Here is a 14,225-nt window from a genome sequence, read left to right as displayed (position 1 = left end):
ATTTATAAACTTTGCTTAAAATTTAAGGGGAAGTGGGAGATGGCTTTATCTGCTATAGCTTCCAAAGTCACTAAAACAAATAATATGGCACACCTACAACTGTTTGTCACTCAGAACCTCTGCTACATATAGTACTAGCTCTGAGAACAGCAAATCATTTATATACAGCTGTAACATTCACAGCACAAGTGCTGAAAGGTCTGTAGGACACCTGGTCCTACAGCCTGTTTAAAGTTGTTACAGAAAGTGTGTTTGAAAAGGTGGAGAAAGGAGAAAAATCCATGACTGGACCTAGGCGGCCTCGAACTTGCAGCCATCCGATTAACGCTCGAATGCTTACAGGAGTCTTATGATATACTTACAGTTAATGTTGATTCACCTGCTGTATGTATATGTATGTGTAACTCAGAGGTGCAACACTATATACATCCAGCAAAAATTGTCTCATCATAGCATAATTTGCATTTAGTGACCTTTTGAAATGTAAGCCCATGCTTCAAATAATTATGGCACAATGCACAGAAACATAGAAAAGCAGTTGTGAGTGTTCAGGAAGGTCATAAAACCTGCTAGGTAGCCAAGAGATTTTTGTGAGGCTTTCAATTGACACACACAAATACACTATATAGTGTGTGTGACTACAGATATTCAAAAAAATCAAAAAAATGATTGGGTAGCATAGCACAGTCGATTGACCATCATTGCCAACAGTACCACTGCTATCTATACCTATGTACTAACGAGTATAGATGCCTAAACAAATTAAATATCACTAAGTAGTTACACAAGTGCCATCCAAACAGTTTTGTAATTACAAAATCAATTCATACATTCGTATATAAATACAGACAATGTCATAATAACTAACTGCTGCACAATATGTATGTAGTGTATCGGTAGTGAATAGTCTGATATAATCCTATATAAGAATACCATTCATGTAATATTACATGTAATGCATACTTACTAGTATATATCTCAGTATGCCATAACTGTACAGTGTATAGTGATGATTATTCCTATACATATGAAAAGATTGTATAAAAATGTACCATGCATGCATGCGCACACACACACAATTTGACATTTCAATGGAATTTCTCAACAATATCATAATTTCCTTTTCTCTGATCACAAAGGTTGGAGCATAGCAAGCTTAAGAGTGCACATGAAAATAGGCCAGCTTTTTTGATTATGTAAGTACTGTAGGTATGTGTGAACATAACAATGTGTAGAGGGATGGCCCAAAACTTGTTATTGTCAAGAATATAAAAACAATCAATACAACTTCCCAGTAACCATATAGTCTCTTGGGTATATAGTAAGTATGGAGTATCACTTGATGTCATCACTCACTGCTACATACTACATTTTCATACCGGTTTTCTTCCAAAGGGCTTGTGGAAATTGATACTATTCTATTCCATCCACCCACCACAAGAGCCATACCTTCACCTTTGCCTTGTATATACGCTCACTCCTGGGGATAGACCTACCAGATGTTAGCATAATGATTTTTATTTTGGAAAGCTACATTTTGTTCTTGTTGTATGGTAGTTGCATTAGATTGGTGGCTTACTAAGGATAGGTGGCCACCATGACAGTACACAGTTCCACTGCACTACCATGACTAAATGTCACTTGTCCACATCAGCATATTTGACTACTGAACTTTTATCCCATGTATATTACAAGACCTTCTCAAGAATAGGGCCAACTAGGTCCCCCACACGCAACTGTATACGTGGGTCCCCTTCACAGTGGTGTTGGTAGCTCTTTGCCACTAGATTTACAAGTTACTGCAATTACAGACATAGCAGATGGGATTGTCCCACCTCCAATTCTACATGATGTCGCTTTGATAAGCAGAAATACTTATGAGTAACTTTTGACAGCAGGTTGAATTGGTCCTCTTGTTTCAAGGATTTGTGGGAGCATGTCATATTATCTCACACCAATCAACACTAAGTATTTGCCTAACACCATAGTGAAGATGTTGATAGAATCCCTAATTTTTTCATGGTACACCTATGCCTTATCTGTGTGGGGACCTGTTCTCAATTACACATACGCATGCAAAATAGAGCTGTGCATCTAACTTGTGGTCTGTGCAAGTATGACTATGTGTCACAGTACAGAGCAAACCTTGGATGGTTTCCTATGTACAAGATTATATAGTACAGAACTATCCTTACCATAACATTATCTCATTTGCTTCAGCCACCAATATACTGTTGTAAACATTCCTATAATACTATGATGTTCACCACGACATTTTTCAATGCAAAAAGAACTTTAGTCAGCACATCTTTTGGCATCAAGCTATATTGTGGTGGAATTCATTGCCATCTAGTTTATTTTGATGGCATTACTAATTTTAGTAGTAGTCTGTTCAAGTACCTACCTACCTACATGACTCCTCCTGAATTGAAAGTTTAATAGCTGCTATAAACATAAACATAGATCAGATACACAGCACAGTGTAACATTTGCATTGTTTCAGACTTGGGGTCAAGTACAGTGCATAGTATTTACTTACAAATACTAGAAATTTTCCAAATACGTACTTTTGTAAGGTCAGAATTTAAATACAAATAATACCTTCCAAAGTGTTTAATTACAATTATAAATACTTTGTTTCCCAACTGATTCAACTACTTAACTGCTTATCTACACTGTACGTGTCATCTTCTAATCTACAGTGGAACCTCAGTTATCTGGACCCCACTTATCCAAATTCTCAGTTAACCAAACTATGGAAATGACTGCTCTATTAGAGTAATGACTGTTCTATTAGGGTAGTTGAAATACTGATATTTTAAAAAGTTCTTTTTATACTATTTTAGGGTTATTTATACATGGTTTCAGATTGAGATATGGACTTTTCAGACTTATGTACCACCCCTGGTCCCAAGGGGTTCGGATAACTGAGGTTCCACTGTATATATGTAATATTGTAATTTGTTGTTAGCTACTGTAAACTACTGTTATTAAATTTTAAGGCAACATACTAGTTCTATGTATGAAATAAACTGATTGCATCAAATAAACATCAATCTTTTATCCGTTATCTTTTGGATTGAAATATTTTTCATGCAATATTGAAAAGTCTTTCAATAGGTGTATAGTTGCAAAGCGGGCACACACAAAAATTAGGTTGCTAGTTTAGCTAACTAGTTTTCAGGTCTTAAGTGGATCCTTCTCTTGTGGTAAGCATAGTGACAATAAATGTTCTTCGATCATTGAAGTGATATCATTGGGAGCAATAATAGTGTTAGAGGATACTGTCTCACTTATCAAATCATCATTTTCTTGGTTGGGGGCTCTGACTCTTGACATTCAACTGACATCACTTATTACCGAAGATTAATAATTTTATTTTGGCAAAGTATTTGACGTAATTGAAAGTATTTAAATACGTTTAATTATTAAGGCTGAAACAAGCAGTACAAATATTTATTATTCGTTAGTTAAGAAATATTCGTATTTGTTAAGAAATATCTGAGTTAATCAGACAATTACACATTTAATCTAAAAGCTTCTGAAAACTGAAAGCTATCATTGTTAAACTGTAATTCATTATCTTTTTACGACATGTAAAGGATTTTCATAATTAACAATTCAAAGTTGTAGTATAGTAATCAAAAAGTGATTTTCTCCCTCTGTAATCTAGGTAGCCACTAGGAAATACGGACAATTTCCATTACGAAGGGAAGCCATCACGTGCTACCGCCAAATTGACACCTTTCGCTGTCAGCAAAGATGAATGGGACACAAAGGAGGACACTGGTAAGTCCATAAAGAATGCATTGTATGTACTGCGGTATGCCAAAAGGCACCTCTTGGGCTGAAGCGACGTTGAACAGTGAAAAAAGCTAGCTCGTAATCTTAGCCATTATCGAGTTATGCTTGTCTGAAGGCATCAGTCAGTCAGGCAGTCAGTCAGTAGAAAATTTTGTTTAATATCTAAAAAAAAAAATCCGTAGCAACTTGTTGAAAGCATTTCGGGTCGATCTGAAAACTTTTTTGGGCTTAGTTTTACCTAATCAATACTGCCTCATTGTCATCTGGGAAAATTGAGGCTGGTTTTGGGTGACGTTTTATAATGGGCCATGCCTACTCCTTTGTGGCCCCTACTATACTATCATACTGTATGATAATTGATACAAATTGATATTGAAACAGTAAATATTGATACTGATCTGATTATTGGTAAAACACTAATAAAAATTAATCCTATGTTAAATCTTAAGACCTATCGTGGAGTACCGATACCTCCGTACAGTAGCATAGTCTAAGCGCCTTAAATAAATTACTGGCGCCTATTATGCTGCTTAAAGAAAGTGTTGGATATGGAAAATTAATGCCTCGATATGGTTTCGTTGGGTGAAGAAGACAAGCAGCCTGATTGAAGATAAAAGAAAAGACAAGCCACACACTCGTCAGAACCCCCAAAGGCACATCCCACCGGTGAGTTTGTTGTTGTGGCGTAAAATGGTGACCGTGCACTGCTTCGTTTGGGCTCTAGGCTTGCGACTGAGGCAATGAGTGAGTGAGACGAAATTTTGAGTTTTGACGATTTAAAAAAAAATCTATATCCAGCCGCCAGTGTTTTCTTGTTTTTAACGCTACATTTGATGTTAGATGGACTAATATTATTCCGTAAAGGTGATTTTCGTAATGTAAGAAGCTTCTAAGCTGGTTTTAAAAAGCAGTACAGTATTTTTGGTGGCGCGCGTCACTTTTGATGCAAACCCTACTTAAACAGTACATACTAATCTTCACTTCCAGACAACATACTGACAGCCAACTTCACTGAACTTCTTAGCTCACAGGAGCCCTCCACATTTGAGTCCCTTAGTTGACAATACTTTCTTCTGGATTATTCTTGGTCAGTCCTCCTGTTGATGGTCAGCAACTTCAGACTTGGCTTGTACAATATATCTGAGACATCACGTGCCCGCAACATATGACAAATAAACAAAACAAAACATTCATCATGATAAAATGTATTGTACAGTAGAGTCTCTATCACGATTATTAGACATTGGACCAGGGTGAAAATTTTACTGCTATATTTGGAGGTTGTAGCATATGTATCTTAGTATCTTAATAAATAATCCTCCATCACCACCAATCGCTCACTAATAGTACAGTGAAAACTGGTCATTTTTCAGGTAGAGACAAAATTTTCTGACCTAGTTTATTAAGGAGGTGGCTGCATTTTGCGGCCTTAAAATGGTAAGAAGCATGCTGTTCTAACTGGCTATATAGAGATTTACTGAGTGTGTGACAGCGTATGAGACAGTGAGTGCTAGCAGCAAGGGGGCAGCCAATCTGTTAGAGTACTTTGGGCACTGCTTCAGACGTAGGCAGTTGGCTGTCAACCCAAAGTGTAAAAATTTTAACTTTTGGTCCTTATAAGTTCCTGATGAAGAAAGTGATGAAGTCATTATCCATAGGATATATTTTTTCATAGTATCCGTTTTAGTTCTACTATATAATAGCCAAGCATAAGACAAACATAACCAGGAGTTTCGTCTTCGGCGCTTATAAGCTCCTGACATAACACAGCATTCCAGTGGTTTAGTGGTGACCACAAGACTGCTTGAGTTAAATTGTGGTGAGATTTGAGACTACCAGAAGCCCTGGAATGCCTTCAACAAATGAAATACCAAATATCAAATGCCTGGCTTTCATCTACAGTGGACCTGTCTTGGTGGCCACTTGTACAGAAGGCTGCCTCTCTAAGATGGCCCACTTTTAAATTTCCTGTGAGACCTTTTATATGATTAAATCAGTACCTTGCTAAAGCAGCTACCTGCTTATTATAAGCCAAGAAAATTTGGCCCAAAAGTAACCATCTTACTGCACCTACTTATCTGGTTTACTTAGATACAATACTTCTCAAGTACAATGTCGCACTCACTCGCACATGCTAGTTTGCTTGAGATTTTAAAAATCACTAATTAAGGGGCGTGGCAATTGTTTTGTCTGCAATTCTCATGAGGGAAACAGCTGCCACACAGTCTTGTGAGTGAAACAGTTGCCACACTCCTTAATTATCTATTTTTAAAGTCTTGAGCAAAATTGTGCATCTGAGCGAGTGCGATGTTGCGCTTCTATATATGGTAGCCATATCAGATACTGCCTAGCAGTGACACATCATGAGTATTCAAGTCACAATGTGTTACTTTATCATCCATGTAAATATACATCAACTATTCACAGGTTGTGCTAACCTGACACATGTATAACATGACCACTCAAGTTTATAGCTGCTGCTGCCTTGTAATATAGTTTATGTCTCAACCAACAGTCCTTTGCCAATTCCATCATGCATCATCATGTGCGCAATTGATCACATGATGCAACACTTGATGATTGCAACCGGAAAGCTCCAGGGCTGTAAGATTGGTGTAATTTTTAATTACAAAAATTTGCTTCTGAAAGGTGGAACCATCCGAGCGCCCCTGGCTACACCCTTGCATAGTACCCCCAGTTGCATTGCATAATACTTGTTCCTCACACCCATGAATAGGATCTTCCCATTTTCCTTGCCAATGGTGATTCCAACAAGAGGTAAACTGAGTGAAGCCATGAGAAAATGACCTACCAAGTCAGCTAGTTGTGCTATTATTGTGAGGAGTCAGGAGCCCAACAAAGGTGCAAGCAGTGAAGAAACTTGTACGACACCCGGGAAACGTTCTGTTGCACTGCTTTGGCTGCCATTCCAAGTGCAGCTCTGATTTCTGCAAAACTGCACAAAAGAATAATAAACAGCAACAGCCTCATCGACAACAGTCACAGCAGCCACATCCGGAACACCACAACCAACGAATGATTTGTGACATCAATGAGCAATCAGCAGACCAGTAGGAAATTGAATGATAAGAATAATTGTTCACTAAACAAACCTTACACAACGTTTACCTATTAGTTAACTTCACAACACTACTGATCAACACTACTAAACACTAATAACAAGCTAATAAGTATATTCACAGCTGTTGTGGTTGTATTTCCTACAAAATGTTACTTCACATACGTGAGGTTGCTGTTGCTCTACAATGCATTATTCACCACCAAAAATAATGATAGTTAAGCAAGTTTGCTGTATTTTGATGGTTGGACATGGTAGATAAAGATACTTTTGAGGACCTATCATAGAGTTATGCTAACAATTTAGCACTATGGCTCAAGGATAAATTTATTAAAATGCGATAAGTAACTAGTATATTAAAAATTATAAATTTAAAAATGAAGTAGGGATCCAAGCGGTAAAAAGTAGTGAAACAAGAGATGAACGATAGTAGTTATTACAGCATAGCTTGTTGGGAAATCCCTACTTTGGCATGGTATAGCAATTATTTTGTGTCCAATGCTAAAGTAGGGATTTCCCACCAAGCTATGCTGCAATAGCTACTATCGTTCATCTCTTGTTTCACTACTTTTTATCGCTTGGATCCCTACTTCATTTTTAAATCTATAATTTTTAATATACGTACTAGTTTATTTAATTTTTTCTTAAAGCATTCAGCTAGCTATAAACATGTGACTGTTCTATTAGTCAAGTGACTGCTGTATTAGAGTATCTCAAGTCAGTCTGCAAAAATGTGCGCTTGCCCAAATGGGGCGTGGTCATCGTGATTTCGATCGATTATTAGAGTTAGTCTTCCAACTTGAAGGTGTGTGGTCACTGACTAACTATTCCGTCACCTAGCGTAAAAGGGGTGTGTTGTCGTAGTTTCAATCAATAATGCGTAGAATAAAGAATGGGCGTGATTATTATTATTATTATTATTTGATCTTGTAACCTATCGTAAAGATACAGGTAGCTATCTAGTACCAGTACCTCCGTACAGTAGTATAGCATAATCTAAGCATCTTAAATAATCTTGTGGCATCTATTATGCTGTGCTGCTTAAAGAAAGTGTTGATGCAGAAAATTAATGCCTCAATATGGTTTCGTTGTAAGAAGAAGAAGACAAGCAGCCTGATTGAAGATGAAAGAAGAGACAAGGCGCAGTGGACCTACACTCGTCGGAACCCCAAAAAGCCCATCCCACCAGTGAGTTTGTTATTGTGGCGTAAAATAGTGGCCGTGTGCCGCTTCGTTTGGCCTCTAGCCTTGCAACTGTGGTCAGTGAGTGAGGCAGTGAGGCTAAAATTCGAGTTTTGGCGATTTTTTAAAATTTTACATCCAGCCACCTGTAAGTATTTTGTTGCATTTAATGCTGTTTTATGTATTATATGGACTAGTACTATTCCGGAAGGTAATTTTGGTCGCGTAAAATGTCTCTAGGGTGATTTTTAAAGGCGGAATTTTGGGTGGCATGAAAGTTTCACTGCAATCCCTACTTAAATGGTACTACCGTACTGTTTGATTATTACAAGGTTGCAACATCGATTCATTCTCTAAGTTATTCTGGGAATGTGATACTACACTATTTTGTTCAATAGGACCTAATATTAAAATGCTTGAATAGTGAGTCACTAAATCTGTCAAGGGAGAAATACAGAGTGTGGTGAATGTATAGAAGGCTGCACATTAGGTTATATTGCATGAAAGGCTGCTTTTTTAGCTCATGCATCCCATGAAATACAGTATTCCATAACCTTAAGTGATATATGGGGTGGCTGTTCTATTAGAGTATTTGACAGACTGTTCCATTAGAGTATCTCAATCTTTGGTTGTTTTTTTTGGGTGGGGGGGGGGGTTCCAAGACATGACAAAGTGATTTGTTTTAGGGTTGCAATGTGAGTCTTTGCTATAACAAATAATTTTTTTTTGCGTGTGTGCGCGCATGTGTCCATGTGTGTGTACACATGTAGTACTTCTTACATAATACCTGAAGGTTAACACCAGCCACTGAGTGAAGCCATGAGAAAATTGTTTGTGTTATATACAACTCTCCTGTTCCATCATAAACACCAGGTCTCTCAATCCCACTCTTCTTTTATGCTTCGGCTGTAACACAAACATACAACATTGTGTAACATATTGTATCATTTGCTTTTGTAACTTTTAATTGTGGTTTTCAGTTTAAATATGGTGTGAAAGTGTTGTGCCATTTTAAAAAACACTAATTAACATTAGAAAACACTTGTATCCCTTTAAAGCTCTATTAGTGCTCAGCGATATACTGGTAATACTGTTTATTGTGATAAATTGGTGACAGTCTGATAACCAGTATAAGATTTTTAGCTCAACCCTTCAGTGTTTAACTACTCAATTTGTTGATGGTTTAGCAAGCCATACCCTAAACATACCCTAAACAAATGCTGAGGTTGCCACATTACAAGCACCTGCCTACTTGTACTGAACTACATTGTTTGGTTTTTGGGATGCATACCACTTCATATTAAATACTATATAGCTACCTAGTATCAAGAGTTCATAATATATATACTAAGGAGAGTATCCTACTCTCATATACCCCTGTAGAAAGGCGTATCGTGAAGTTATGATGTAACGACAAGATGTTGTGGTTTGTGACGTACATGAAGCCGTAAAAGTGCAAGAATCGTTAGCACCGTTTCACACTTGCGACGCTCAGGGTAGCCGTATTCGCGAATGGTCTAGTAAGAAACGCCTACGAAGCGGTCTTAACCCATGAAGGAACGATTGTAGTTGGGTGAGAAACGCTTAGAGCTGGAGTTAATTTGGTTGCTAGCGACGTTGGTAGGCACACGTTCAATCGATACCTTGTTCAACTAATGACATCATTAATTATACAAAGAAAAACGGGCGAACTCAGAAGTGTTACGTCATAACTTCACGATACACCTTTCTACAGGGGTATATGAGAGTAGGATACTCTCCTTAGTATATGTATTATGAACTCTTGCTAGTATGTACTGTGATGATTTCCTGTTACTAATATCGTGTATTCAACTTTGAATACCGCCAAGCATTAATTTCTATGTAGGTTAGACAGTCATATGTATGTTGTTACAGTACTGTATTCTGATAGTTTTGCTCACCTGTGAACCTGTCAGTACACCTAGGGATGATCCTGTTGCAGATGATAACTAGCAAACAAGACAAGCACGTTAATCAAGATGAACAGGTTGCTATATAGGAACCACCTGTGCTTCTTGTGAATTGGGTGCAGACCGTTTCCTGCACGTACCAATAGCTGATAGTGCTGTTTCATTGGCTGCTCTCTTTCGTATCTGTTCCTCTTCTTCCATTTGTAGCTGTAATATGTAGCCTTGGGCATTATCTGACATCATGTGAGACAGTTCAACCAACCTGCTTAGCCTGTTCCTTAATTCTGATCAAATTTGGATCATCTGATTTGGACTTGCTCTAAAATTGTAGAGCATCCAGATACTTAAGCATACACTAGTATACTGGCACCCCCTCACCTTAGCAGCCTTGAGTAGTTTCTCACGTTCTTGTTCCTGTTTTCTTTTAGTGTGCACTCTATCGATGCTTTCTAGTAGCTTGAGCTGATCACGAGGTTGTGACTTCAACTCATAATGAGCGTCATCCTTTTAAAAAGAAGGAAATTATGTATAGGGTAAACAAATTAGCAATTCTGTAGCAGGGTCATGGGGAACAGTAGCTGTTAAGGTGAGACAAAATCTTGTGAGAGTTGACACTCTAGCTGATATATACATTCCATCTGTACATGTACCACATATTTAGAAAAAACACATTTTGTGTTAAACTATAACACAATGCAAAGGAATTTCCTACTAGGGTTTGATTAGTAGATACTGTCCCACATCTTTGAATGCCAGACAAAACTCTTTGTGAATGAAACAATTACCCATTTTGTTAAATGATTTCATGGGGTAAGTTGCATTTCAAAAATTGTGATGTTCATTCCATAAACTGATATACCCTACATGATTTCTGGTTGCTAGCCACTAATTGAAGTTGTAATAGAGTAATATACAGGAATCATGTATGATGATAAACCCACCTATAAGCTACAATCACACTATCTACCAGTTCAAATTCTGAAGCTTGTGCTCTATACATGTAGTAGTAGTTACAATATCTCCTACAAGGATACACTAAACTTTGAAGACTTTTGATAATCAGGACCCTTGTCCACAATCCCATTCATATAACACAGTGACCTTCCTGGTCTCAAGCCCTGTGTATGAGGTTCCATTGTACTAATGGGAAAGAAGTTGGCTGATGCAACTCCACAACATCATGTGTTTCATTTACAACAATGAAGTGATATAGTATTCACCATAGTAAGGTTTCTGTGTGGTAACCATGACAATGGTCAGCCCTCCAACCTCATGCTGTTGACCCAACATTAACTCAACAATTGATATAAAAGCAATTCTAATCACAACATGGGAATTTGCATAGTTGTACGAGTAAAAAATGTTGTACACTTATGAAAGCCACTTCACTGCTGACCTTCAAGATATCTGTTCGATGCTGTGAGATGACTGCCAATTTGGAGAGAATGTTCTTCAGACGTTCTTCAGTAGCATGTGACACTAGGGAAATAGTGTCATCAGTTGTACTAATAACATCATGAAGTCTTCCTGTAGTAACATATAGACAATGACATATCAGTATACACAAACACAAGTACAAGACTGCATGTGAGGGTTACTTGTACACAAGCTGATAAATGGTCAGTTGACTAAGACACCTGTACACTACTAGGGTGTCTATGAGTCAAATTCTCCCACAGGAGGCTGTATGTATTTGTCTCACGGGTGAAGGCATCTGAAATCCCACCTGAACATATATACACAGTTGATTGGCATTTGTATTCCCAGTTAAAAGCACTCTAAAGACTCTTCTCACACACGCGCATTCACACAAACATACTGTTTTCAATGACACGCATATATACGCGCGCACACACGTACGCACACACACAAACGTGTAACATGCACGTATTTTATCTATGAAAGCAAAGTAGCTCTAAAAAGCTGCATAGATATTCTACAAATGTTGATAACGGTTAGCTACCTCAAACAAGTACAATTTACTGATGGGTTGAGAACTGTTTATGGGCAAATGCTAACAGCTCCCTTAATCGTCTAAACAATTTACACCAATTAAATTGATTGCAACCATTTAGAAAAGTTTGTATTAGTAATGTGTTCAGGACTTATTTCAGCATGAGAAAAAAAATAGTGTTTTCTTTCTCAACTCTTAAAATCTTATACATGTAAATTTTAAAACCAGTGTGTTATCAATAAACTTTTGTACTACTTGTGAGCTAGACAATCATGAAAACTATGACTAAATTATTTGCACTGGCAATACAGGTGTAGGTAGCCTAATGAAAAGTCATGTTTATTTTGTGAAATATCACACAATTCACAAAGTTGGCTGCTCATGGAAAATACAGAAAATTAGTTAGGGTATCTCTGCTGATGGGGCTGGATAGTAAAACAAACTTTACCTTTTGCCAGTATCTTGTGTCTCAGCAATTCTTTATCAAGTATGAGGACATCTTCAATTTTCTTGTCACTGGTGTCTGCCTCAATCGCACTTGGTGGTAGAAAGTGTACAGCTTCTTCCTACAGGAGGAAAGGGGTGATGGATGCTAGTGCGAGGGTGTGTGTGTGTGTGTGTGTGTGTGTGCGCGTGTGTGTGTGTGTGTGTGTGTGTGTGTGTGTGTGTGTGTGTGCGTGTGGATGAGCAAATGCGCATGCATGCGTGCATAACATACACAGATCTACTCCAGCTTATACAATACCTGAAGGTTAACACCAGCCACTTCCATGTCCTCTTCTTCATCATCACTATGACCATCACCAAATGTAGAGAAATCTTTTTTAGTCTTCCCTCTTGTCAGTGGTTTTGCCTTGAACTTGCTATCCAGAAACTTTCCAGAAGATGCAGTACTTCTTTGCTTGTTTTTTGCTTGTTGCCTGGAGACCCCAGCGATTTGAATATCAGGTTCACTAATAGTGTCAGTGCTGTTGAAAGCTTCAAGTGCTTCTTTCCTTAGTTGTGCCTGCTGTATTTCTAAGTATTGCTGAAGTACCTGTCTTTGCTGTAACAATTGCTGCTGTTTTTCAGGAGTCATATTCTGTAGAAATTTCAAGTTTTGTGCCGTCCAGTTTGGTGCCTGCGACGTATTGGTAGATGTGTTGGGAGTTGCTAGAAGTGTTGTTGTGGATGCTGTAGCAGCAGGGGTTGTTGTTGTTAATGCTGTTGCTGACATCGCTGCTGCTGTTGCCACTACAGTTGCTGCCTGAATGGCTGGTTTGGTACTGTTGAGGCCAGCAGCACTTGCCTGAGTCATGAGCAGAGCAGCAATCTTCTGCTTCTCAAGAAGTTGTCGTTGTTTACCAATCATTAGCCGCTGCTGAAGAAGGGTAGCCCTTAAGTGTGGTACACTACACTACAAAGTGATAAAAGTACTACATAAATACTATAAACTGCAATATCATTGTGCCCTACTGGACTCCTAAGTTATAGCTACAGACCAACCATGAGGATCTTTGTGATCCACCTCGGGTTTTTAAAGCACAAAGATATGAGTAGGTAGTCTCTTAAATAATGGTGGGGTGCAGTAAATACAGGCAGTCAGTTAGTAGAGAATTCAAACATCAGCAGTTATCTACCAAGCCATACAGCAGCAGTTTTCGCTTTAGCCAGCAAGTGTTTCAGCCAGCAATAGCAGGAGTTATCCAGCAAGTTATTCATTCAGCCAACAACAACAGGTGTTAGCCAGAAAGCTATTTTCCACCCTTAATTAGTTGACAGGCAAGCTTATGCTATTGTCAACCACAGTCTACCATTCAGCTAACAGCAGCACTGGCGTTAACCAGCTTAACATGTTTGAGGTGGCTCTAAAACCATTTATGAGTTTGGCTATGCCTAACCAATACTGCCAAACAGTTATGAAGGAATGTCAGGTTGATTATTGGATGATATTTCAAATCTCCATGATCCCTACAATACAGTACTACTGTATAATAAGGGAGCAATCCTATTGAGGTAAAACACTGAGTTAGAATTCGGTGGAAGTCAAATCCAGCCACATTTGCATGTAGCACAGATCTACAATACAGACATACCTTCAGAAATGGTAGCAAATTAGGCTGATGCGGCGAGTTGAGATCTTTTTCAAGATTTTCAGCAAACTGTTCCTCACTCAAGGCTCCAGCCTACGTCATATTAACAACACATAAATGTTTGTACATTTTTGTACGATAGCTACTTACAAGCAAGCGTTGAACATGTGACTGAACTCGATCTTGAACTTCTTTCTTTCTGC

The 14,225-nt window shown here is 38.1% G+C and overlaps 1 protein-coding gene across 2 annotated transcripts; it reads right to left on the bottom strand.

The window, feature by feature from the left end:
* Nucleotides 1-799: 799 nt before the first annotated feature.
* LOC136263586 (transcription initiation factor TFIID subunit 4B-like) lies at nt 800-13,329 on the bottom strand. Of its 2 annotated transcripts, none has more exons than XM_066058210.1 (10): nt 12,696-13,329; nt 12,399-12,516; nt 11,393-11,523; nt 10,375-10,500; nt 10,259-10,315; nt 10,090-10,203; nt 9,988-10,035; nt 8,853-8,971; nt 968-1,019; nt 800-919 (listed from the first exon to the last, which is right to left on the bottom strand). In XM_066058210.1, exons 1-8 carry the CDS (start codon nt 13,299-13,301, stop codon nt 8,903-8,905), a joined length of 1,269 nt encoding a protein of 422 aa, XP_065914282.1. In that variant the 5' UTR covers nt 13,302-13,329; the 3' UTR covers nt 800-919; nt 968-1,019; nt 8,853-8,902. The 2 variants fall into 2 exon arrangements, with proteins under 2 accessions (XP_065914282.1, XP_065914283.1); XM_066058211.1 differs by having other exon boundaries at nt 10,093-10,203.
* Nucleotides 13,330-14,225: the final 896 nt, after the last annotated feature.

The sequence above is a fragment of the Dysidea avara genome, chromosome 8 (genome assembly GCF_963678975.1).
Source record: "Dysidea avara chromosome 8, odDysAvar1.4, whole genome shotgun sequence".
Lineage (NCBI taxonomy): Eukaryota > Metazoa > Porifera > Demospongiae > Dictyoceratida > Dysideidae > Dysidea > Dysidea avara.
Note: the sequence above shows the minus strand (reverse complement) of the source record. Positions and strands in the feature narration are given on the sequence as shown.